The sequence below is a fragment of the Anopheles funestus genome, chromosome 2RL (genome assembly GCF_943734845.2).
Source record: "Anopheles funestus chromosome 2RL, idAnoFuneDA-416_04, whole genome shotgun sequence".
Lineage (NCBI taxonomy): Eukaryota > Metazoa > Arthropoda > Insecta > Diptera > Culicidae > Anopheles > Anopheles funestus.
This window is the reverse complement of record NC_064598.1, coordinates 94,059,149-94,086,624: the sequence shown is the minus strand read 5'-3', so window position 1 is coordinate 94,086,624 and position 27,476 is coordinate 94,059,149. Positions and strand designations below refer to the sequence as shown.

Sequence of the window (27,476 nt, the reverse complement as noted above, 5' to 3'; positions counted from 1 at the left end):
TAGATAATGTTACAAATGGCCCGTAAGGCAACCGAATTTAAAAATGGAAAATTGTAAAAATTTGAAATAAACATGAACGCCAACAGACAGCAATTCAGCAGGCAGTGTTTAAGTGTTCAACCCACCGTTAACAACGGAACGGTAAGCAAACGAGCGAGAAACGGTCAGAACGATATTTGCAAATGGCCAATCGTCGAGAAATGGCTACAGTATATGTGAAGTATTTTTCCTTCTCAAAAATCGACGATAAATAGTAGTCTTATCGGGCGAAAGTTATTCGCAAGTGATACACTGACTGATTGTGCGTAAGCGTAAGGTGTTATTTAGCGTATCCGCGTTGGGGCCAGTGCGTAAAAGCTGGCAGCGAAAAAGTATAATTTTCCCTCAGGCAAGAGAGCGAGCAGGGCTGTTACCAACACACACACACATTCACGCTTACCTTTCTCGGGGTGGCCTACGGTCTTTTTCGGTGTGTTCTGTGGACGAAGATAGATAGTGTGTGGCGATATACGGCGGGTGAGAGAAAGAGATAGAAAGCGAGCGAGCCACAGTACTAGCGACGATGGTGTGCTGCGCGGTTTGTGAATAATGTGCGGCAGTGTGTGTGTGTGACGATCGCCTGCTAGGCAAGTAGAAAAGGAAGACGTAGACGGTGGTGTGGTCGGGTCAGCAGCAGCAATAGTATCGGTCGCCGAAGCAGCAGCAGCGTGTAATAATCAAGAGGGGCAGCAGAGTGGAGAGCAAAGAAAACAAGCGAACCGAAAAAGTAACAGAAAACGCGTAAAAGCAGCGCAAAATTTGCTCCGAACTCCCCCCGTGTGTGTGCGCTCGGAGAAGAAGAGAAAGAAGCAGTCGTAGTGTGTGTGTGTATGCGTATACGGTTGGTGGTCGTCGACGTTGTCGAAAAAATTCTAGAGTGACACCAGCTTCTTCCACACCGTCGTAGTTTTCAGTTGAAGCCGCTCGTCACTTCCGCCCGCTTTAGGAATAGCGATAGAAGGACTGCTGCTGGAAAAAAAAGATTGACGGTCTGGAACAGCAGTCCAAAAACGTGATTACTGTGATTGCATTTGTTGCGAGGTAACACACACATACACACATCATATTCCGGAATACAGATTCTCGTCCAGCTTCTCAAATCCTTCATCCATGAGCAAACTGCAAAACTGCGCAAACATCGCACACACGACGTTTTTTTTTCGCTAGAACTAGCCAGAGAACTAACATCAACAGCAACGGGTGTGTATGTATGTGTGGTAAGTGTGCAAATCGCTTCATCTAGTGTGTTGATTTCTATCCGCATAGTTTTTCTTGTAGCGCACTCGGTCTGATGTTGAAAACAAGTTAGGAAGTATATGCGCGCGGAAAGCGAACCTGAAGGTGCCAAATATGTTGGTTCACCGCGTGATCAGTTTTGTTCTCGCTCGTCAACAGAGAATTCGCCCCACCCCTCCCATACCGAGCAGAAATTCCGTACAAATCGAGCGTACTTGGTATAGTCCAGTTTCAAGTATCTAACCACCGCTAGTAAATCCATCCATCCAAATCTCTCTTCAAATTCCGCTCTACATTCGCTGCCCCCCTCTTTCCACAATGTTCATCAGTTGGGCACACAGCCAGATTTGTACGCACGGGATCATCTCCCCGTTACTGTGAGCGGAAGGTTTTTGACAATCTGGCTGTTTCTGTCCCGTTTTGTGACTCATGCTCTTGCTCGCTCTCGAGACACCGTGCAAAGTGTCCCCAAAATAGAAATTTCAATACGTGATGATGCACTCGGACACACGCAGTACAGTTCGTTGTTTTTGACAAAAAATAAAAACCTTGTGAGACGACAACGTTCAACCGTCGTAAATCCGGTTGCGGGCCGTGTTGTCAACGTCGTGTCTGCTTGGTACACGGCGCAAAAGACGCAGGGGTGACTGGTAGACAGGCATCTAATGTCGACCCTGTGCGGTAGAAAGAGTGAGGAAAATTTATCATCGTATACGGTGGGAGAATGCGGAAAACTAAGCGCAAGGAACACCGAAAAGGACGATCCTCCGCTGGCAGTGTGTTTTGTCGGTCAAAATCATCAATACAGTGCGTGCCCGCAGTCCTTTTTTCTATGAAGCAGCGCGAAAAAAGAGAGTCATGAAAAGAGATAGAATGTGTGTAAGAAGTTAAAACGGGAGCGATAGGAGAGAGAGAGAGAAAACAGTAGACGTTTTTGAGGGGTCACCCGAAAAAATCAGCAATGTTGTTGATTATTCCTGCTGCTTTACCGTAATCGTCAGGAATAGAGAAACAATATACAAGTTGGTTTGAAATATAAGAGCTTCATGCAGCACTATAGAAAGAATCCAGGAAATGTGAAATTTATTAACTTTCTGTAACGTTCTAGAACTGTATTGAAATGTAGTGACGAACGATTTCATGGTGGTTGTGTAGTTTCCACGATGATTGTGCCTTATTGCAAACTTTTTTTATGTGCAGATAACTCGATCTAAGATGTCAAATAATGCTTCAAACTATGTTCGCTATGCAGGCTTCTATTTTTTCATTACTAAACCAATAGTCGTCGAATGGGAAAGAGAAAAATGTAGTATGTGTGAAGCACAATAGCCCTTTCGATCGTGTGAGTGAGTAATTGTGTGGATGCATGTAGTAGTAGTATTGCGGCCATGTAAACATCGCAATACTTCCAATGCCCAGTTTTGAAATACTTATCGTTCCACTAGGAGATGCAGATGCAAAATGATACCAGTTTACTGATCTTTTCTTTTTGTTTGGTTTCTTTTCAGAATCATTTGATTTGATCATTCGAGGAATCGAAAACGGAACATTTATCTCTGACTTCCGACAAGGGAGCTGTGAATAAACCCCGTCCCACTCTACACGCTACACTTGCAAACACACGCACACAGGCAACGCTAAAGCAACACGGACCGGGCATATACGGATTCACGTTTGCACTCGTCTCAGCTGTCAGCCAAAGGGGTTGCATAATTGCAGCGCGATTTATTCAAAAAAGAAATTGAGTTCGTTGCGCGGAGCAGTACACGAGCGCAGCGAACCAGCGCAAAGCAAGAAACAACGCAGAATAGTCATACTAGCAGCAACAGCAGAGTACCCCCACATCGAAGAAAGCGACGTTTCTCGATCGCGATCGCGTATCGTTCTATTTGGTGCCGTACATTTGTCTCCTGTTCCCGTGGTTCCAGAATTTCTTATGTGCCGTCAGTTCAGCCGGTGCCGGTAGGACGAAAGTAAACATTAAGACGGATAAAGCATTAAAAAAACAAGACAAAAAGCAACGTCCCGTTTTGCACCGTTCACTGGTGTGCCGTGAAGGAATTTTAATTCGTGATCGTGTTATAGTGAACCTCTATCATTTACCTAGTCCTCGTGTACGGTGTGGAAAGTGGACAAAACATTGTTTGTGAAAGTGAGTGCGGGCGTGATTTCAATAAGCGGTATAAAAGCTATTCTCATTATACCGTGTTTGTGTGGAAGTGGAAGTGGATTTCTGTACGCACAAATTAAGAGAAAAAAAGACCGGAAAACCCCCCTATTTGAGCAGCTTTGCAGCAATTCTTATACATCTAAAACAAAACCAAACAAATCACAAGTGCGTTTAACTGAAGACAAATAATTCAACCAAGTGCAGAGCAGCTTAACAAATGGACATATAACGAATGAGCCACGCCTGTAGTTCTTCTGGAAGTGAGAGAGCTAGCAAAAACAAATCAACCAAATCATCGATCCTACCTAATTGCAACTCGTACTCAGAACCAAATTTTGTTGGAACAACTAAGAAACTTACACTAGATATAATATATATCGTGTTATATCTAGGGCGCTAGTGGAGAAGAATAGCGTTCGGGAGATAATCTACAGAAACCGCAAGGATAATAACACCAAAAGGGGCACATCAACGTTCCTTCGTGCAAGGAAACAAAAAATACTGCAATTCCGAGTGAATTTGAAACAAAGATCGAATAATACAAAACTACTAGTAGTAGCGCTGTAGGAAGCGGCAAGAAGAACTTTTCAGTAGCGAAAGTTCGTTCCCATTCTTCGTGATCTTGACAATATATCTTGGTAGTGCTTAAAAGCTAATAATTCTAACACTAGCAGTACGGAAACGCTCTACAGTGTGTCACTCATAGCAAGTATAAAAACCACCGACTAGTATAGCGCGAACCCGGAATATCACTAATAACAACAGTACATCTCTTACGAGTGTGTAATTGGCGATCTCGGCGATCTCACCAGCAAAAGAAAAAAAACCGTCAGCGTGTTTCGGTCTTGGAGGTGTGTTGGAGCTGAGCGACGCGATTTGACGAGACCCTAATAAATCCACCAGCACAAAATATATCTATCGTCAATCAGCAGTGAACACCGAAAGCACACCACTATCATCATCATAATCATCATCTTTTTGAAAGGTAAATTTTTGTTTATAAATCCATTGTATGATTGCAATTGTTTTCGTTACAATTTTAGGTATTCATAAATGCGCAGTTTTTTTGGTTTGTGAAAAAAAAACACAAAACCGCCATGTCTTATTGTGCAATGTGCATGGCTGGAATTGACGGTCTGAAATAACAGTTACAATGTTTTCTCTGAAAAGATAGCACAAATATTCGTGTGGTTTGGGACAGGAGATGGGTGTTGCGTTTGGTACAAGTGTCGCTACGTTGGTTTTGAGAAAGAATATGTACTGTATCTCAGTATCTGCTGATAAGGATAGATCTACTACAACGTTCACTATCGAAACCGCTTCGTTATCGCGTACGGCGCACCGCTGAACGTTAACGATGGAATTGTGCATTAACATGACATCTGCAAGAAGAGAAATTTCTCGTGCAAGATAAGTTTACGTTTCCATCAAAAGAAAAGTATACGAAAGTCATTAAGATCAAAAATGTAGAAAAAATTGATATATTAATGATCACGAAAACAAAATGATAGGTGTACCAGATAAGATAATTAATAAGTTTTTGTACAAGATAATTCATCGTACCGTTGCTACATTTCGTACATTTTTAGTGTTGATCAAGGACCAATTCCCGTAAACGAAATTAAATTATACTGTAGATTAGATTAGCGCAAACCAACGGGTATCATGTTAATAATTTTTGATAATTTGGATTTCAACTGGATTTGAGATAAGCACCTTTGGGAGTGACTTGAAATATTGGCATCGTCATTTACAGGGCTGTTACAGCTAGCGCGTATTTTGCGTTTGGCGCGGATTTTGCGTTTCGCGCGGATTTCGCGCGTTTTTACCCTTTATCGGCGCGGATTTTGCGTAAATGTACAAAATAACGTCTAAAATCGTCATTATTTTTACTTCAGAGCAAATCTCCTCATAATCAAAATCGAAAAATTTCCCATTTTATCAATTCTGAATGTAGTGGACGTAATGCGAAAGCATACTCATTTTGTTTGTAGGACATACGATGCAAAAAATGATTAAATGTTTTGAACACCTATTTTCATCTTTGCCACTCAAAAAAAGTTTCGCGCTGAAATTTTCCAATATGGTTGAGTGTTTCATACTTCTCGCTCTGCCACATATGATTTCAAACAAATAAAGCGAGAAAGCGTGCGGATTTGTTGGTAGTTTGGTGGATTGAAGAATATCATTCGTACGGAGAAGCAGCAGGATGAAATGAATTTACGAATTTTTAATTCTATGATTATAGTGTGTAGCAATCTTTTCACTGAGTATTTTTTTCTAAAACATTTTTTTTTAACATTGAACTAAGCTATTGAATCAGACTTCATGAAATTCCAGCATATTGGTAGTGCCAGGCACAGAATATGAAATAACTATTAGTTTTGCATAGTATGTAATGATGAACTTTTACCAAATATTTTTTTTTAGTAACTTTGTGGATTCTAGAAATTTCCAGAATTCTAGAATTTCGTTTTTCGAAAATTTGCTAACTAATAAGACTTTTTTTGCGGGGCCCGGTGGTGCATGTGAAAAATGGCGCCCGTCCACACGGCAGGGACCGGGTTCAAATCCCATCCGGACCGCCCCCCCGTAGCATGGACTGACTATCCGGCTACGTGGTAAAATAAGTCTTGATACGGTCAGGCCGTTCTAACCGAGCAAAAAAAAAAGACTTTTTTTGCCGAACACCGATTAACAGACGTGGCTCGCAGGTGGCAAAAAAAAGATATTTATTTGTCTCCGCAGGCGTTGCCTGCGATTTTTATGCATTTTTCCAAACTTCTTGTTTTGATCCTTCTTTTCTCCTGCTTGTGACAGGTCGTTGGGCCATTGTCTCCCTGGGAAATACAAGGTGTAGACTTAACAATTTGTTGCATCATAGGCAAAGCGGTTATTCAATTAATCATCATAGAGGGTTAATTAACTACATTTTGTTTCAAATGTTCCATAATCGGGTAAAAATAAACTGAGTACGTTTTTTTCATTATCAATACCTTGATTCAATAATTCTATGAGTTACTTTCGTATTGGCGCGGATTTGAAAATCTGGCGCGGATTTCAAATGGGTTGGCGCGGATTTCGCGGTTTTAAAATAGAGACTTCTGTAACAGCCCTGCATTTACCATTTCTTATTATTATACAACTGCTTCGTCCGTGATGGCTTTAAAGTCAAGGAAATGTATTCTGTTTGGCTTGCCTAATGGCTGGCTATCTGTGCCTTAAAATGGGAAGTATACTCAGCCTGCTGCTGATTTGCGCTTGATAGTAGATCGTTTTGATAACAATGTAACTTTATCGAAAGAATAACATTTTGTATCTAAAACTTATTCGTTTTTTTGTTGTTGTGTGTTTGCAGATATTCTTTAAACAAATTTATGCCGTTGAGTTCAACAATAAAAACGATTTAAACTACAAACAACTTTAAAAAATCTGACGTAAGTAAATTTGGGTGAATGATATGATTTAGCGCATGCTAAACGAGAACTAAATGCGTATAGCAGAAATACTAATTGTATCTCAAATTCTTTAAAATTTGCTCCACAGAACACAGTACAGCGCAAACAGTTACATAGCAAATAGGATTGAAAGTGATACGTTAAGCAATCCCTCTCCTTAAGCGGAACTGTGCATAGGATCTAGTACAACAGTGTTGCGCGTGCGTGTACGCAAAGCAGTGAAAAATCATAATTAAGAAACATTGCATTCTTTAGATTGGAAAGACGACGAACCCCGAGGGTTGCCATTGGAGAAACAAATACGAAACAACATAACATTATCCAGCCTGCCAAGCAATAGGATTAGCTCTCCCGGCCCCATTGCCACAGTGGCACCGTGGTGTAAAAGCATATAAAGTCAACCAAAAACTCCAATAGAATTACGATTCCTAGCAGTATTGCCAAGTTTCTTGTCGGTTGTTTGTTCAAGCACTCGTGGTAAAACAAAACAAGTAAACAAACAAACAAACAAAAAACGCTTAGCAGGCTGTAGCGCACTGCAATTGATCTTATTACTAGTACACTACCGCAACTATATTACTATTACTTCTAATACCTTCTACTACAAACCAACCACCAGCAGCATATAGTCGAAAGTAGCATAATAATTGTTGCTGTGTTGCCATTACTCAACACTACTTCACCAACAAGTCTGAATACGCTTTTATGAATTTACTTAACAAAAAAAAAGGAAAACAAATTATTGCTCGATGTTACAAAACTACTACAAACTCAACCAGTAGAAACCACCATTCGACAACTACTACTGTCGTGTTGAACGGATTGCAAAACGGAATACTGTATTGTAGCAGTCAGTCAGAAGCTGTGTGAAGAACGCCTAGCAGTTACAACAAGGAGAAGCACTACGTCGGAACTGCGGAAATACCAAACTAATATCCATTACTACTACCACACAATCGATCTATGAGTCTGAAATCACACACAATCAGGGATTGTTGCATCGACATCATCCTCTCTTAACGTAGCTAACTGTTTTGGATCGTGTAAAAGCCAAACCAAGGGCCGGGAATCGGTTCAAGTCGTTTCCCCAAAAGCTTGACATAATCTTTGCTCATCTCTCCATCTCGCCAAACATTCATTGTGCGTGTGTCCTAACCTGTGGAAGAAAAACAAAACAAAGCAAAACAAAAAACCAATAAGGCCAAGGAGAAAGGAGGAGACAAAGAGAAGGAGAAGAGAAAAGGTGATATTAATTTCCCTTTATTATGTGCCAGTGTTCCTTAGCGGACGCACAAACCAACGTGAAACCAGCCACTAGACTAAAACCGTTCGAGCAGTTTTTCGCATCGCCCGGTGGTTTCTGCGCCGACGGCGAGAAGGAAACGATCGACGACGACGCCCGTTCTGCTTGGTGGTATTTAAAACGCTAAGAATTTTGTTTTCTATTTGGAGAAAGACAAACATCATCACAAAACACACACACAAAAACAGCCCCATTCGCGGGAAGGTACAACTGGTGTAACACAGGTCATTATCATTGTTAGCAAAGGGTAGCGCACAACCGCTGCCTGGGGCACTGTGTATCATTGGAAGTGAATCAACCGTCGTCATCATCAGCGTATCAGCAAGGGCGCGCATCCCCGTGTTCAGGAAGATGGTTGTCGATCAGCAGGGCGAAAAGCAGATGCAGAGTAACGAAAATGACACTGTGAATATGAAATGTGATTTATCTCATTACCTGATAGCTGTAAACAAAACTAAACTTAGCGTAATTAGCGAAGCGACAGATAAGATGATGATGCCAGAGATGGAAGCGCAGCAGCTGGGTGATGACCAAATTATAGCAATTAAGAATTCCATACGCGAACCACCACTGAAACACAAGGATAATAATGCTAATGTAACGGTAACGACGGTATCAGAACAGCAGCTGAAGCAAAGCAGCAGCAGCAGCAGCAGCAGGATCAACGAGAAGGATCAATATCAGCAGTCAGCTCAACGGGAGGAAGTTTCAAGCACCAATTTCGTACGGTTTGCAGAACTGTTGCGTTTGACGCAGCTGGAATCGACCATCCGGCAGCAGGCACCGCATTACATTCGTTTGAGGTTGCTGGGCGGTGGAGAAGATTCCATTAACAATGGTACAAGTGCCTGGGGTACGCCCGCTGCAACGAATAATCCGACCGGAAGCACCTGGGGACCGATTGGCGGCGGTGGTGGTGGTGGCTCTGCGCAGCAATCGAATTCAGCAGTCGGCGCACCTGGAGGTCCGCAGCAGCAAGGTACTGGTGCTTTACCACCCACCACCGGTGCATGGGGTGGTGCCGGCCAGCAGAATGGAGGAGGCCCCGGTGGACAGACATCGAAAAACAACGCCGCATCATCGGTGAATCCGAATAGCGTAGGAGCGTCAGGCGTTGCACCGGATGGCAGTGGCAGCAGTGGAGGAAATGGTGGTAATGCGGGCGCAGCAGGAGGTCCTTGGAATGGACCAGGAGGAAACGCACAAGCTTCATCTGCTGCGCAAGGCGCTCCGGTGGTGGTGGGTGCAGCAGGCAATGGCAACAATGCCGGTGGTGTAGGAGGTCCTCAGCAAGATCAGGCTGGCGTTGCAGCAGGAGTGTCTCAGCAACAACAGCAGCAAGTTGGTGGAACAGCCGCAGCACAGCAACAGGCAGCTGGACAACCGGGCCAGCCGGAAGCAGGTAGTGGCGGTGCATCTGCAGCACCAGGGGTAGGTGCAGCCGGTGCCGTGGTACAGTCGAGCGCCGCCAAAAACCAGCTAGAGCATTTGAACTCACTGCGCGAATCGCTGTTCGCTCAGGATGGGTGGGGTTCGGAGAATGTGGATCAGGACACACTGTGGGAAGTGCCAGTATCACCGGAACCCGGTGGTAAAACTGACCCAAATAGTGCAACCAGCGGCCCTATGGCAGGCATTCCCATGTGGAAGACAAACACGGGTACGGAGCTATGGGAGGCGAATCTACGCAACGGTGGGCAGCTTCCACAGCAGCAGCCACCTGCCCAGAAGACACCCTGGGGCCCGGCAAACAACTATGGCGGCACCTGGGGCGAAGATGATGAAGCGAATGAACCGGCGACCGGATGGAACGGATCGATGGGTGCAGCGGGTGTTGCTGGAGGGCCGGGTGGCCCAGGAGTCGGCATGCGGGATCAACCTCCGGGACCGCAGCAATCGCAGCAGCTCGCCGGCCAGCAGCAAGCACAGCAACCACCGTGGAACACGGGTGGTGTGGCCGGAGCTGGAGTGGGTGCTGGAGCCGGTGGTATGTGGAGTGGTGGTAACGGTGGAGGTGCACCCGGTGGTGTCGGTGCGATGACACCGAATGTAGCGGCCGGGCTTAAGAAGGACAACGAGTGGGGTTCAGCAATTGGTGCCGGTGGAGGAGCAGCTGCTGGCGGTAACGGTGCTTGGGGAGCGACTGGTGGTGGTGGTGGCGTTGGCGGTGGTGCCGCGGATGGTCGTGTTGGCGGTAATCCGGTTGCAGCACTCGATCCAACTGGGCTTGATATGCGCAACATACGCATTGCTAGCGCGATGGACAGCAATCGCGAAATCCGTGGCGATCCGCGGGGCATTTCGGGCCGGCTGAACGGAAACGTTGGCCTTTGGGATCAGCATCAAATGTCGAGCATGCAGCAGAAGATGCCACCGACGGCTACCACACCGGGAACACCGACCGGTGGAGTGGGTGGACAGGGCGGCGGCAATCAGTGGCCTTCGAACAATCCGCTCGGCTCGGTTAATAATGGCGTGGCCGGTGGGGTTGGCGGCGGTGCCAAGCTGGTCGCCGGCTCGGGATGGGATGATCCAAATGCGGGCGGTGGTCCCCCGGTGGTGGGCGGCGTGCGTCGCAACAACATGGACGACGGAACTGCACTGTGGGGTCAGAATGCGCTCAATCGCCAGAATTCCGGTAACGTATCGGGTTGGAATGATAACAGTGGCGGTGGGTTAGGTCCACCCGGTGCGGACGGTGGCATGGGTCGCAATCTGATGCACCGAAATGCAATGGTCGGCGGTGGCGGTGGCAATCTGCCCGGCAATGGTGGACTGGTAGGACGTGGCGTCGGCCCAGGGGGACCGATGAAACCGGACAGCCTGTGGGGCCAGAACCCGGCGGCCGCACTCGGTGCTGGACCGCGCGGTGGTGCTGGCAACTGGGGCGCGGACGATGTACCGTCCGGGGCCGGTGGAAGCAACTGGGGAGACGAAAAACCGCCCGGCGGTGGAATGGGTGGCAACTCGCTCTGGAACGACGGTAACAATTGGAACAACAAAGGAAAGATGTCCTCCGCTGGTGGTTGGAACGATGGTACGCCCGGTGGTGCCGGCAGCGGCCCGGGCGGTATGGACATGGGCAACTCGGACTGGGGAATGCCACCGCAGAGCAAACTGCCGCCAAACGGTAACAAGATTAATGCGCTCGAGATCATACGCTGCAGCAAACCTTACCGGCAGCTGTGCGAAATGGGCTTCAAGAAGGAAGACGTTGAAGGTGTCCTGCGTTTGACGAACATGAACGTGGAGGAATCGTTGGAGTTGCTGCATCGTAGCAGCGGCGGCGGTGGTTCGGATTGGTCCCGTCGTCCGGATGGTGGCCACGGTGGATTCGGAGCGGGTGATCAGTTTGTGGGTGGCGGCGGTGTAAGTGGACGTTTTGCTGCAGCAGCAGCCGGTGTTGGTCCTATGGCGTTCCCGCAGGTAAATAGCAATTGCAGGCCATTTGCCACGTATTTGAATTTAAATCTGATCGTTTTTTTTGGTTCGTTTGTGTGCTACATTTGCAGAACAATCAGAATCTTGGTGGTGGCGTTTTCGGAGGCGGAAATGGATCAGCGGCCGGTGGCGGTTCCTTTAATAGTATGAAGTTTGGCGGAGGGGCCGGTCATGGAGGTGCGGGTGGTAACGGTGGTGGTCCAGTCGGTGGAGGAGGCGGTGGTCCTCCGGGTGCAGGTGCTGGAGTGTTCGGAGGCCAACAACAGCAGCAGCAGCAGCAACAGCAACAACCCGGAGCACTCGGCGGCGGTGGATTGAACCAGTCAAATGCACAATCGCAACAAATATCGAACCATCATTTGCGGCTGTTGGTGCAACAGATACAACTGGCCGTCCAGAACGGGTACCTGGAGAATCAAATTCTCAACCAACCGTTGGCGCCTCAGACGCTGATGCTTCTTAACCAGTTGCTGACCCACATTAAGGTAGGCGTGAATCGTGATTGTGATAATCTCGAGGATTTAAAACAAAATCTCTAACGGTATGCAATGTTTTCTCCTGTCTCCCTTTGAATCGTAGCAATTGAATGTTATGCAAAACAATCTGAGTCGTACCGGTGGCGGTGGTGGTGTGAATGCCGTACAAATGTCCATTGCCATTAACAAGCTAAAGTCACAGATAGCGAGCTTGCAGAATCAAATCAACATGCAGCAGGCGAACTACTTGAAGCAGCAGCAGCAACAGCAACATCAACAACAGCAACATCAGCAGCAGCCGCCCCATCCGGGTAGTCTGAATGCGGCCAATGTGAACGTATCAGCGATTGCGGCTGGCGGCGGTGGTGGTAATCATCCGGGCAACGATCTCTTCCGCGGTCCGTCCGACCTAGCCGGACTGCCGGGTAGCTTTGCAGATATGGCGCTAAAAGATAGCGGTGGCGTGCCATTCCCATCCACCGGTAACACTAGTCAACAGTCACGGTTGCAGAAGTGGAAGCTACCGCCGAACAGTGCCACCGCAACCGGTCTCGACAAGGATGGATCGGATCTGACCGATTTTGTTCGAGCGCCCGGTGCCAGCTCCAAATCTGGTCCGTCCGGATCGGGCATCGATGATGGGTAATGAACAGCGAATAGGTGGTTAAATGTAAATGTTATGCTTCATTCTCTACGTTTTGTATATTTCATTGTAGTACTTGGTCGAACGGGCGTAACAATCTAGGTGATGGTTGGCCGGATTCTAGCTCGCAGGACAACAAGGAATGGCCCGGTGCTAATGATGCGTTCAGTGATCTGGTGCCGGAATTCGAACCTGGTAAACCATGGAAGGTAATGCAATCCATTTCGGGGGTTTGTTCTTGCTAAGTGGAGATGTACACTCAATAGCTGGGACTGATTTTCCCCAAAAATAATCTCCACGTTTTGGAGACTCTTTTTCTTTAGGTATTGAATTTATTTGTTAAATCTTACCTTTTCTATCCGTTCTCTTGTAGGGCACACAAGCGACACGAATTGAGGACGATCCAACAATAACACCGGGTAGTGTTGCTCGCAATCCATTGTCGATTGCTGCCGCCAAGGAGTCGAATCTGTTCGGTGGTGGTTCTACCGGTGGCGCAACCAACAGCAAATCATCGCCAACGGAATCACCCTGGAGCTTCAATCCATCCAGTGGTGGCGTGCAGGGCGCCAATTATGGTGGCAAGGTGCAGAAGAACCCTTGGCAGGATCCGAACACACCGACCATGCCTCCAGCGGACTTGTGGGAAACTCCGCTCGGTGGTGGTGGTGGTGGCAACGGTGCCAAGGGACGCGGTGTCGGTATGATGGGCGGCATTGGTAAAGCTGGCGGAGGCAAGATGGATACGAACGGTTGGAACACACCGAGCACACAGGCCGGTGGCAGCAATACGTGGAACAGTGCCGGACCGTCAGCTAACTCGTGGTCGTCGACATGGATTATGCTCAAAAATCTGACCGCACAAGTAAGTTTTTGTGAAATGTGTACGGTCGTACGCGTGTGTGAGAATATATAAATCGTATTTAAATTAATCTTTATTATTAATGTTTAAATCTTTGCTTTCAACATCTGCAGATTGAGGGCTCAACTTTACGAACATTGTGCTTGCAGCACGGTCCGGTCTTAAATTTCCACCTATACTTGAACCACGGTATTGCACTGTGCAAATATGGCACTCGTGAGGAAGCGCAGAAGGCACAGTTGGCACTGAACAACTGTCAGCTGGGCAACACGACCATCTGTGCGGAAATACCGAACGAAAGCGACATACAGTACATCCTGCCACATCTCGTAGGTAATAGTAATGGTATGGCGAACGGATTGACCAGTGGCGGTGGACAGAATTGGCGGCTTAGTGCTGCAGCACAATCGCAACCAATGGTTGGAAGATCCAACTCGGTCGTACAGGGTAAGTGTGATAAAGATGTTTCGATTGTGTAGGCTAAATTGCAGCAAATTCATTCCCATCTCTAAAATGCGTTTCGCGCAGATACGTGGAGCTCGAATTCTTGGGGCACCGGCAACACTAGCTCCAACCTGTGGAACACGCTTGACGGTGGTCCCGGTGATCGGGGCACACCAGCCAATCTGAATTCGTTACTGCCGGAAAGCTTACTCGGGACGGAATTGAACTGATGATTCCGGCACAGCACCATCGCTGCTGAGCGCAACTAACCATAAGAAAACAACAACAAAAATCTGTGCACGCGCGTGTGAAGCGTTGGCTCGAAATCCATCACTGCTGCTACTCCACCTCGATCCGAAGAAGTAAGAACGTTTTAACTTGCATACGCATATATAGGTGATATCATTACGATGAAACACGGCGCATAGAGCTCAGAGCTTTCCTCATCGTCGTCTTCATTGTTTCCTGCGCACTGATAGCAGATGACACATCCCAAAAAAGTAATACATTGCTCTTAAGATAGTTAAGGTAAGCTATAATATGATCAAAATATGATGCCTCCCCGTAGTGATTAGTGGTAGAATTTATTGTCGATGAAATAGTTTTTTTTTCGTTTTTTAAGGTATTTTAGTTTGTTCAACCAATCACACCATAATACCACACAATTGATTTACATTAATCGTACGAAACATAGCGCCTTAAGTTAAATGTTACACACTAAGATACGAACATTCTTTTCCCATCCCTATTTCTCTCGCAGAATTTAAATAATATTTTAAAGCTGCTGCTGCTTGCTGATATGCAAAAAAAAAATCACACACAGCAAGTCAACAACACACATTCGTAAATCTAAACAAATACTGCGTGCGAATGAATGCATCCATTGGTTTAAAAGGATGATGGGTGGGTAGCTGAAGCAAAAGGACGCAAACCTGCGAGATTAACACTGGAAAAGAGATAAACAGACGATGTGTGGAAATGATGGCGTAAAACAAAAAGCAAAAAAAAAAAGAAACCTAAAAAGTGTCTTTTGAAAGTCAGCGGTTTCGCGTCTGGCGTAGTATTAAGGTGTTGTGAATGTTTTTATCATTTTTTAAACAATGTAATCTTATACAATTTAAATAATATATTATATATATTTGAGAAGAAGAAGACGGCATGATGGAATAATTAATTGTGGATAGAAAGCAAAACAAAAACAGAAAAAAGCAAGACATTTTGAACAAGAACGCGAAAGCACTAATAATAGAACACAAAATTGTCTTGTCAAAGTACTAACAAACAAAAAAAAAAGAGAAAAAAAATCGAGACGTAACTTAAAAAAAAATGCTATCTCTACGTGTACGGATGTAGATCCAAATGACTCGGGCCCGCAAGATACATTTCAAGTCAAAGAGAATGATCTAGTTCTAGTTGCAAGAGATAAATCGAAGAAAACTTGTTTTTGTTGATTTTTGTTTAACGAAAAATACAAACTCTTCCCCACCCTTTTTCTCCCAGTGGAGAAATGTTTCCTTCCGCGCCTCCCTCTCATCATGAGAAAATCTCAACGATGATTTGTAGTGAGTGTAAAACAGGGTGTGTGATAAGGCAACATGTTTTATGTGAGAAGTGAACCCAACATTTGCTTCTCCCGGTGAAGTGGTGGTAAAGAATAAGTAATATTAAACTAACGGAAGTGTGCTACAAATGAAATCGAAAGCTAATAATGTTATTATGGCTATAAGTTATTGAGTACTCGATTTATATACAGAGCAGATATTTAGCATTTGTCCTAAGTGATTATTCTCCTTTTGTTTTGTTTTAAAACATAAATTATCTCCATCCACTTTCTTCCTCCGCTGTGTGGTGAATCGTCCCTCCTTTTTATCCCCATCCTTCCAGTAGGATGATAAACTGTTTTTTTTCTATTTTGAAATTATGAAAAAAAGGAGCCGACTGTAATAGTAGCGCGAGCTCTCATCAGTGGTGGAAGAAAGCGATGAAAAGAGCTGTGGAATAATGAAATACATAAACATATATCTACATATACATATATATGGATATATCAAAAGAAACAACAAAAAAACATTTCCTTTTTATGACGCTTGTAGAATCGGCTGTATTGTGAAGGAAGACACACACACACACAGACATTGCATACACTCAGCCAAACAAAGCAAATTAATAAAGTAGTACACTAAATAAAACAATACTGACCCCAACTTCCCCCTTTCCCTCCCAGACCCGATGTGAGGTCATAAATCACATACGTAGCGTGCATAAGAATAGTGTCTAAGAATGATGTACCGTAATGTATAAGAACAAGAGAAAAAAAAAACAACAAAAGAAGAAAAAAAACGTAAAACCAAAACAGGAAAATGATAAAATCAAAAACAAAAAAAAAGGAACATAAGTTTAAGAAATTAGTCAAGAAAATGAAGGTAGAATGATTCATTCAATCATTTTCTTTTCCATATGTGCACCTTGTTTCGCGCTGCCGTTGCGAGCGCCATATGCGACGTGCCGTTTCCTCGAGTCCTATCCGTGCCGTGCGTTCTACTTATATCTTCGTTTTATTTTTCACAGCGGAAGCGACCATGTGTATGTGTGTGAGACAGATAGGACACGTACGTCGACTGTCTCTCCCGTCGTTTTGTTTTTAATGTACGGCCAACGGTCCTAACCAAATGACAGCTAAGCCAGTAGTAGCTAAAAGTAGCTGATGCGCGTTCATGCTTTCCATAGACTTACACAGCACCATATGAATCGCCAGCTCGCATATCTCGTACCTCGTCGTCCCAGGTTCTCTATTGTTTTGTATGTTTACTGTTTTGCTCGGTTTTAGCTTTGACTGTTTTGTTTCTGCAATAACATTGTGAGATTAAAAAGACCTACAGAGAGAGAAAGAGAGAGAGAGAGAGAGAGAGCGAACGAATTAATAATATAAAGTAATGTATAAGATATTAAAAGTACGTACCGCTGAGTGAATGGATGAGTGTATGGAATTAAGAAAAAAGTGCATAAAAAGTATAATAGTGAGAGAGAAAGAGAGAAAGAGAAAAAAATGCATATGCCTATCATTAGTAGACAGGGGATAGAAGGAGATAAAGTAAAGACGCACTTATGATAAGCAAAATCAAAAACAAACTAACAAAACCAAATCGACCAGGAAAGACATTGAGCAATTAGTGTTTAAAAATGAAAACAAAAGAAAAACAAACAAACGATGTTTTACCAGTTGGGATTTATTGGACAAAAAAACAGAGTAAACAAAAAAAGTCATGAACCTTTAGTTCGTTAATGATTGATTTCCGTTTTTTTTTATTTTTCATACGTTATTAAGTCTCACTTGCTTACAGCCATAGGGATGTTGTTTATCTGTTTGTTTTTTGTTCTTTTGTTTTACTCAAAATCAAGGAATGTAGTGCAACGAACAAGAGAGTAGCAAAACCACACAACACTAACGAAAATTTACATTGTTGAGGGCGTGTGTGTATGTGTTTAATTGATTTGTGGATAGGAAAAAAAAACGTGAGGAAACAATAACTAACAACGGGAAACGCTTGATGATAACTTTGAAAGCCATTGTAGTCCATTACCAGAGTTGAAAAGAAAGTGAAGTTTAGATAATAATACACAGGCGAAGAGAGAGAGAGCGAGAGTTAGAGAGAGTAGAGAAAAGAAAGAGTATTGATAGATTGCTAACCAAATTTCTGTTCCTATTGTGAAATATCCTTGGATGCAGCGCGGGTGCGTGTGTGTGGTGCACACGATAGTAGGTAATCGGACACTTAAAGCACACTTGGTAATGATTTCGCGTTCAGACAATAGCAAGTAAAATCATGCAATTCCGTCTGGCTAAAGGCCATCAGGATACCGATACCCACGGAAGCATATGATAGTGCGTATGTGTGCCGTGTGTGCTTGTGTTTATTCAAGTCAAAAGCCTTATGCTGTTAAGGTATCACCTACGAATACTTGTTCAGGGAATGAAGCAACCGTTTACTAAAATTAATCTTTGTGTAGTAATCAGCGCACAGAAGGGTCAGTTAGTATATATGCGTTTAAGGTTTGCCTTTACTTAAGGTGTTTTCTTATGACGAACTGTGTGCTATAATACGTGTGTAGCTTTTGCCGTATTGGAACCATTTATGCCCATTACTACACTGGAACGTTCGTTTTAGACTGATCACACACAAAAAAACATAAGTAAACGAAGCTATATAATTCAGTATAAGCTTGACTGCACATGAGCCTTTATTAAGCATGTGTGTGCGTGTGTGTTGTGTGCCGTGGTGTTACGTTAAACGCTGACAGAATGATTATAAATTATTTAACCATTGTAACCTTTATATTTGCATTCCGCGATAATTAACTGCGCTGTTGTTTTATTTGCGTTTTGTGCTAAAGCCATACGAAATGCAATATCTGTGTGCTTTGCTTCTTTATATGTGCTATGCATATGTATATCAAGGGCCGTGGGAAATCAGGAACCAGAAGCAAATAATGAAAAACAAAAAAACCAATCTCAACCAAAGTACGAACGCCAAGACTTTCTTTCGGTCTGATAAGGTGAATGATGGAAGAAATATAGGTGGAAAATTTTCACTTGTAAGCCGTACTTTCGCTAAACATTAATATCCGGAGTATCTTTCTCAAAAAAAAAAAACACCGGCAAAGCAATGTATGAAGTGCCTATAAAAGGAATAGTATGTAAATCACTATTCTGTGCATATTTTAAAACGAGCGATCGTGGATATATATATTTTTTTCATTATGTGCATTTGATTTGTAAACCTGTTGAGTGTAGGCATTCTTTTCGCCAAAACAAAACAAACAATCAGCTTGAACAATAAGAAAAAAGCACACTCAAACAACATTTAAGCCATTTTGTTGTGAAAAAAAAGTATGTGGTTCATTTTTGGTGGGCAAAGAAGTGCAATTTTTTTTTTTTGTGTGTGTCACACAATTATTATAGTTGCTTAAGGAAATCGATCTTTTTTTTTGAATAAGTATTTGTTGTTTTGTTTCGCTTTCGGCGGGCGTATTGTTAATCGGCACACATCATCACATCATTAATTGGTCAGAATTAGTGTTCTTTCTTTTTATGTGTAACGCAATACTCTTTTCGTTTTGTGTCAGGCACCCCACGTGTTCGGTCGCGCAAATTCCACGCATAGAACAAAATAGGGAAAAGGACACAAAAGTTGGTGTCGCACAATAACACACCAGAAAACACAGACACACACCCACACACACACACATACAGAATTCCAAGGAGATGAATTAGGGCGTTCAGCAAATGTGTTTAACTTTCCGCATCGTACTCTTGTGCTCTAGGTTTCGTTAAGGTTAAAATGCTATATTATACGCTAAAGTCAACAGCTTCATGTCATACACTCCGCCAGATACACTCCGGAATGCTAGTTTTCTAGTTTAAGAACAAAAGCTAAAATAAAAAAACACACACAAACAAACGCAAAGGAACATATGAATCTTATCCACTCTCCTCCTGCTGCTGTGTCCGTCGACTTTGTCGCACGAACAAACATAAACAAAACGGGATGGATTGTATTACCAGTGAAGTGTTAAGTTAAGTTGCGGCAGCAGCAATGCGCAAGCAGTAGTGAATTGAATTCGAATTGCATAGGGAGGAAAAGAAGCATCAAAAAGATTGCAGCACAAAGCAAATCGTGTGTTATCGATATTCCAGTTTTCGGTATTGCAACATTATACCGGCCAGGCAATATAAAATGTATGTAAACATGCACAATCCGTACTCAAAAGTATCGTCCCCATTTAATATGTGTCCCTCAGTTAGGTGTAGTTGGCCGGTTGAACCAATACGAACGCGTGTTTAATTAGCTGGTAAGATATCTTTGTAAGCATCTGCCACCAATCAAAGTGAGAGAGAGAGAGAGAGAAAGGGATTAAATGTACTAAGCGAATGTAGTAGTCCGTAAGGAATTAGTAGCAGCAGTAGTAGTAAAAGCAAAGAAGGAGTAGTATTTTGTTTTCTCTTGTGTTTTTTTTCAACCCGCAAAAACATACAACTGATTGTGAAACATCATCCCTTTATCACTAATACTACTACTTCTATTACTACTAAACTGCTTTGTTGGGAGGGTGTGATGAAGTCAACAAAACTCCCAAAGTGCCCAGTTCAGGAGAGAGACGGAGAAAACAGAAAGGGAGAAGCATTATTGCAAGTATGGAAACACTTATCTTAGAGGATAAATTTTGTGATATACTATTTTCCATACATACGCACACCAACACACACCAACACACAAACGCACATACGCGGAATAGCTCCGTGTATGTTTGATTTATAAATAAAAACGTCCCAAATAGAAGAAAGATGATACAAACAAAAACAAAACACCGAGCTGTATAACTAGTACATTTACCTCGAAGGGGTTTTTTTTTCGTTTCTGTTTTGTGGGTGAGAAATAGGTGATGGAACTCTCTGGGAAGAAAGGTGGTTAAATCGAATCATAGCGCAGACTTAGATTTTAGCAGGTAAGCAAGCCTAGAACAAGAAGGGGATTGGTACGGAAACGATAGGGATACGAAGCAACTAAATTATGTGGTGCTTTAAATTTGTAAAAACCATTTGTGCTTATGCTCAATGGGCTCAAAAGAAGTCTGGTTGAAGGTTTGGTGTCTTTTGGTATTATTTTAGAAGCAACTAATGAAAGTGGAGAAATGGAAAAACAAACAAGTGAAGAAGCAAACGAATTCAAATTTTACATGCAGCACACATCCTCTCACACTGTTTCTTTCGTTCCGTTCTACAATTGAAGCTGAATTAATTTCCATCAGAATTATGTCGTCTAGTGTGATACAATTTTGCCACCGAAAATTGTGTTCCACGTTGCTCTCGGTTGGATAAGGCACAAGCGGAATGTTGTCTAACGCGCGCCCATTTATCTGTGCTTTATGTTTTTCCTTATTGCTGTGAGTGTATCAAGGAGAGCAGATCCTGACATTCGTCTTCCAGTACAGTTTGTGTCTTTCCAGTTTGTCTATTTCCTTCGTGGTAAATTTAAACCTAAAAACAAACAGACATACTTTATCCAAGTGTAAAGGCTAAACAAGAGGCTTATTTTACTCGGCTATCGCGCGTACTACAACGCATATACTAACAACCATAGCAAATTACTAGGAAGAGAGTTTTTGAGGAATGAAGTTTTGATAGTTTCGAAGGGAAACCGGGATTTTTTCTATTTGCTTGCACAGTTTTCTATTGTGTTTAGTGCCAAAATCTTTGCATCGTTATCTTGAACGTTTCCTTCAGATGGACCGGACCGGGACTTTTAGATAGGACAATTGCTAGTAGTTGCCTAAGCGTTTACGATTCTATGTTGAGTTCTCTTCACAAAACTGATCAGCTTAATCATGATACACCGCCCATCTTAGTATAGCTCTATATATGCTGATGCTGATGACTCTACTTTCGTGCAATATATTTAATGAATGGTGCCCAGTAGCCAGTGAACTAGAGGATGGCAACTAGAGCGACAGGTTGCAATTGTTTACCGATTTTACCAGACATTTGTCACGAGCGTTTGTAGGCTGTAAAAAAAGTATAATTTGTTGGCTATGTTTTTAAGTTTCCCTGCCGATATCAAGTGCTCACGATTTAACGACAAACCCTCCGCATACAGAAAGATGTTTGGCTTAAGGAAAAACATAACAAAAAAACACAAGGCACACACACACATATACGCACACACTCATGGATGCACAGTTTTCCCTGCGAGCAAATGTTGCTGCGATGCTGCTCCTAATCATGCTATATGAAATATAGAATCGATCGATGTTGATCGTACAACAGTCAACGATTATGGAAGCTCCAGTTCTTTGAGAACGATCTTGTGTGATAAAAACGTTGTGTTAAATTGCAGACAAAAAAAGTGGAAAGGAACAAGGCAACATTAAAACAAAACAATCAGAAAAACATGATTAGGTTTCAAACGAAATGATAAATTGGCAAACTGCTGCTACTAAATCTTGTCTGAACAAAGCGGGAAAGTAAGAAATGAAATGGCCAACCAACAAATCCATTACACTTAGAACGACAGTGAACAAACGAAAGCGGAAACAACGAGCGCAAATTTTAGTTGAAGCAATTTGTTTTTTTTTTAATTTCTACATTAGTTTTGTTTTTGTTTTATTTGTATGAATTATGTTGTGAAACGAACTTGTGTTACGAATCTAGGCTATCTTGATGGAATGATCAACCCCAACCCTCCAGGCTGTTGTAACCATTTGCTCATAATTACGCTATGCTTCATATTATGTTTATGTTTTATTTCTTACATTTCATTATCTCTCTCTCTCAAGTAATCGCAAATACAAAACAAAACAAAGGAAGAAAACAAGTACTAGTGAAACACATTCCAAAAGAAAAGAAAAAAAAACATCCAGTCATAATGAAGAAGTATACTTATGAAAAAAATGTGCATCGTAAAATGGCAGGAAAAATAGTTACGTGTTGTTGTAAAAAAAAAAACAATATAAAAACCGAAAAAACCCTTTTACGATACTCAAAGGCTGTCGAAATTAACGATTACGTACAGAGATAGAATTGCAAAACTGTGTTCTTTATGGTTATGTTTTCAAAACCCTCAACGCACACGCCAAACATATAACTTTCGGTGTTTAGTAAAATGAATGATTGAAATGAATGAAAAAATTAAAAAGAAAAGGGCGTAAAAGGGTAGACGAAACAGTAGTCAATATGTAGGAGATAATACTGTAAGAGAATAATGTAAAAATAATCAAAACATCAAACGGCAAAAGAAAAACAAAACCATACGAAAGTGACGCTTTAAATCGGAAATCGAAACAAAATCAACCATGTGCGTTTGTATTTAAATATAAAACACACATTTCTCTCTCTCTCTCTCTCCCTCTCTTTGCACTGTTCCTTGTTACGCGTGGTACCGAAGCTCAGCGGGAAAGCGCATACTAAAATGCAATGCAATTACGTTTATATTAATATACATTAATGCAACTTTGCGTAACCTGCTCCTGGACCTTATGAATCTTTATTAGCGTTATACGCAACATCGAAGCTTTCAAACTCTACGCCACATCAAACAAGCAACAATCAGTTAGTTTAGTTATATGTTTTTTTTATGTTTTGCGGTTTTGATAAATGCGCGTTGTTTGTTTTACACATCGCCATATATACTCTGTGGCCTGATTGGATGGATAGATGGATGGAAGCCATCCACTTATCTTATGCGCTTTTGAATATGTTTTGTTCTTCTTTTAAGTATTTAAATGCTGTTAAGAGAAAACGATTCCTTTTTGTACACGTGCGCGCGTGTGTGTTTGGTTGGTTGATAAGTAGTCATAAAAGGAAACCAACTTATACGCACGCACACGCAGTTTATGTTTATGTTAACACACGCTAATTGTTACTTTTTGGGAGGAAAGATGGAAACCGTATGTACTTGATCACGATGTGCAACCTATAAAATAGTTTAAGCTTTAATTTATTTAGTCTACAGTGGAAAAGCAAATACTGGAAGTAAATATAGCCTAACATACGCAAACACACACACACAACACATTTTCTCCCTTCTGAGGTGTGATTATTATTTACTACACTTATTGTATCGATCGTATTTAAATTACGTTCCGTTCCTATAACAAAAAACACACATGTCTTTTGGGAAAGAAGGAAAAAAATTGTACAAGAAGAAAATTTGCGTACGTGTGTGTGTGTGTGTGGTTGCGTGTGTATAAGTAGAAAAAGGAAACCAGTAAAACATAAGCAAACACAAATCGCAACAACAAAAGCAAACAAGAGTGAAACACTTTATTAATTTGTAAAAAAAACAAACAAACAAGAAACAATGACATACAACTAAAACGGCATCACGGTAAATCTAGCGCAACAATGGTGTACAACACAGACACAAAACCATGGCAGTCTGCATATCCCCTATTTTTTAAACTTCCTTACTGTACCAGGGACAAACACTAATCTCCTTGCAACTTGTTCCAATAGATAAATTGATCTGTTCTGGGGTAGGCCGGATTTTGTTGGTTCTTTCGTTATATTTTTTGCTTTGTTTTTGCTGTTCTAATGAGCGTATCACACGCGTATTTATATTGTGCTCATAATATTGTTTGTGTCCCCCCTTCAAAACAGAAAAAGCAATTTTAGTATGTAAACAAAACGGGAAGAATTTATTTATACACCATATCTTTGTAGAAATATTCCATCGTTAATGTGCGGAACGGAAGGAAACCAGCAAACAAAGAAACAAACAAAAGATAAAAAAGAGAGGAAAAAAAAACAATGCCAAGATCAATCAAATCGCAAATATTATTAAGCATGAGAACTGTGTCTTATTAAGCTCCTATCCAAAACAAATTGTAACACACCTCCCCCCCTCCACATACATACACACAATTTGCTTATTTGATTCTTGTTTAATTAGCAATAATATATTATTACTTTTTAATGGAAAACCCATTTTTTTACATTCTGTAAGTATAAGTGTACGCGAATCTTGGTATAGAGGTATATTTTTGGCTTCTCTTTTTACACACGGGATTTTACGGTGGTGATGGGCTCGAGTAAAACATAGTAACACAATGAAATCAAGTAATTGTGATCGCAGGCAGTCATGATTAATAGTAAAATACATGTAAACGAACTGTATGTACGTCCCTTCAGCAACAGAGCAGAACAGATCTCACTTCCGTCTACGTGTAGTGGTGGGTGGAAATAAACGAGATATCCACGCGAACGAATATGGCAATATGGTGTACTGGTGTGGTGTCCATAAGTAACAGAAGGACACTACCATCTGGTGGTTGTTACCTTTTTACCTTTTTAAACGAACGAAATGTGCGTGCGTGTGCGTGTGTGTGTCGTGGTACACAAAGAAAAGGACACGCATATGTTGTTTTTTTTTCGTTTCATGTTGAAATAATTTGCAATTTCAAATCTACTATCGATGAGTGCTACTAGCAATTGTAGAACCCTATGTAGTCCCCATTATGGATCCAACCGTTTACTTTATCTCGTCTTACATTTTGTGATTGGTCGCAATGCAATCATCGTTTCGTGTTGTTTGTAAGTCAATGAAAAAAGAGGTGCCATTACGTTTATTATTATTACAATGTATGTTTTCCGCCTAGTGCATTACTACTCCTGGAGTAGTTAGTAGATTTGAAGAAACGACAAATGAAAACTAAGAAGAAAAAACAATTAAACGCAAAGAAGATCAAATTTGCAATATTTTTGAAGAGAGAGAGTGAGAGAGAGATAGAGAGAAAGAGAAAGAGAAAGAGAAAGGAGGTATGAACAAGCGCCACCTGGTAGTAGATTAGGTGCTGTGTTGTGATTCGCTCAAACTGCCCCAAAGCTGCACAACATGAAGGAAAAGCTCATAAAATCACATAGAACAATGGAGTAAAATAACTTTTCGAAAGGTACTACACATATATTTTTTCTTAGCAAAATGGAGAAAAGTGTAAACTCGAGTGAAAAAACGAACCGAACGTGTATACAAGCTGATACTCATCACACTACTACTAAACTCACTTACCTATAGAGAGAGAGAGAAAGAGAGATAGAATGACACACACACACGTACACACAAAAATGCAGCAACCAAAACCAGATGGAACAATACAATAATGATAATGATAACGAAACAGTGATTACTAAAACGCTAATCGATCTAAGCAATGAAACTTAAAAACTGAGTAAAGATATAGTAAAAACAAGAAAGAAGAAAACACCGTAGAATACTGGTGGTGAAAATCATTAGCTGTGTAACGGATTATCTAGCAAAGATTATGTGCAAAGAAGGTGGGCTGAAGGGGTAAATCTGTAACTTGGTGTATTTTGTTTTTTTTTTGCATGCTGAACAAAAGAAAGAAGAAAACAAGAAACAATGGTAGAAAATTGTGAGGATGGAAACAACGTGTGCACGGATTTACCTGCCTGGTTCTGCCTTTATGTGTCCTTCTTGTTTTATTTAAACTTCATAATTTAATAACCCAAAAACAACAAACGGTAGTGAGAAAATTAATAAGCAAATAAATCAACAAAACAAACAAACAACGTACGAAAAAGGAAAAAAATAGAAAACCAAACAAAACCACTTTGCAAAAAAAAACAAAAAAAAAACAAAAAACCCCAAAGCGAAATATAGATCACTGTATTATCAACAAACCACACTCAAGACAAACAAAAAACAAAAACAAACATACAACTAATGGTGCATATTTAGCTGAGGAATCATGTTTTTACATAATATACACAGGATGAGAGAGTACTACCGAAGATGTAAAGCGGTGGTACGAATGTTAAGGAAAGTGGCTTGTTGGAACTGTGTTGCGTGTGTTGAATTGTGTAGTAAGCGTTTGCGCACAAGAAGCATGCACACTAATAAACAGGAAAAAAGTATATAAGCAAAGGTGCATAAAACCGTGAAGAAACATTTGCAAACCGTCGGAAAATGAATGAAAAAGTTCAAGCACATGAAAACGAAAATGAGACAAAAAAAAAATAGCGGGAGAAGAAAACGAGAAAACACGAACTTCAAATGCGCATACAAATTTCACATTGAAGAGACTGAAATGCCAAATTAATCATACCTTATAGAAGAGAAAAAAGGGAGAAACATAGTAGAAATCAAACACAAAAAAGCAACAAGCGCGCGCGGGAGGGAATACAAGCGACAAATGTACTAATAAACTCTAAACCACAACCGTTAAGCACGCACACGTACACACATACACACATACACACAAAATCTCCCGTTCCCCTCCCACAAAAACGGATACACCTACACACTTACACGTTCAGGATCTAAAAACACTTACAAAATGCGTGGCCAGAGGGAATTTACGTGCTTAGATGTGTTATTGATGAAGGCCGGTCGAACAGGAATGCAATCCGGCGTAAACGAAAAACGGCAAAACGGAGACACGAATAAGAAATGTGTGGATCAAACGTCAATACAACAAGCGCGGATATTAGTGAAACACTATAAAATGCAACGTACAGAGCAACGCAAATGAAATATAAAAATTTTCGTATATTTATGATGATTGCATACTGCGTGTTGCATTAGGATATGACAAAAAAAATCAACCAGAACATGGATAGGAACGAAACAAGAAAGAAAAAAAGAAATGATATAGTAAAGAAAACATCAACAAAGGCTACTAAACCATGTAGGCTACTAGAAAAAACAAGGAGGACAGAAGAAGCAAATGTCGTTAAGAAGAATGTGAAAGAAAACAACAAAAACAAAAAAAAACAGTAATAATGATTATTGATAGCAAAAGTAAGACTTTTTCTGCATACCCGACTCTGATAGAGGAAGAGTTACATTTATAAGGTTCTTAATGTTCAATAAACGGTCAAAATAGTGCACA

At 41.8% G+C, this 27,476-nt stretch overlaps 1 protein-coding gene across 4 annotated transcripts; it reads left to right on the top strand.

Moving 5' to 3' along the window:
* Positions 1 to 151: 151 nt before the first annotated feature.
* Positions 152 to 27,476, top strand: LOC125764142 (protein Gawky-like). Of its 4 annotated transcripts, XR_007418438.1 has the most exons (11): positions 152 to 1,256; positions 2,784 to 4,430; positions 6,804 to 6,882; positions 6,992 to 11,632; positions 11,719 to 12,132; positions 12,227 to 12,765; positions 12,840 to 12,975; positions 13,140 to 13,631; positions 13,742 to 14,075; positions 14,157 to 14,600; positions 14,833 to 27,476. XR_007418438.1 is itself a non-coding variant. In XM_049428051.1 (10 exons), exons 4-10 carry the CDS (start codon positions 8,558 to 8,560, stop codon positions 14,300 to 14,302), a joined length of 5,136 nt encoding a protein of 1,711 aa, XP_049284008.1. In that variant the 5' UTR covers positions 152 to 1,239; positions 2,784 to 4,430; positions 6,804 to 6,882; positions 6,992 to 8,557; the 3' UTR covers positions 14,303 to 27,476. The 4 variants fall into 4 exon arrangements, 3 of the variants coding, with proteins under 3 accessions (XP_049284008.1, XP_049284007.1, XP_049284009.1); XM_049428051.1 differs by having other exon boundaries at positions 152 to 1,239; positions 14,157 to 27,476; XM_049428050.1 differs by having other exon boundaries at positions 14,157 to 27,476.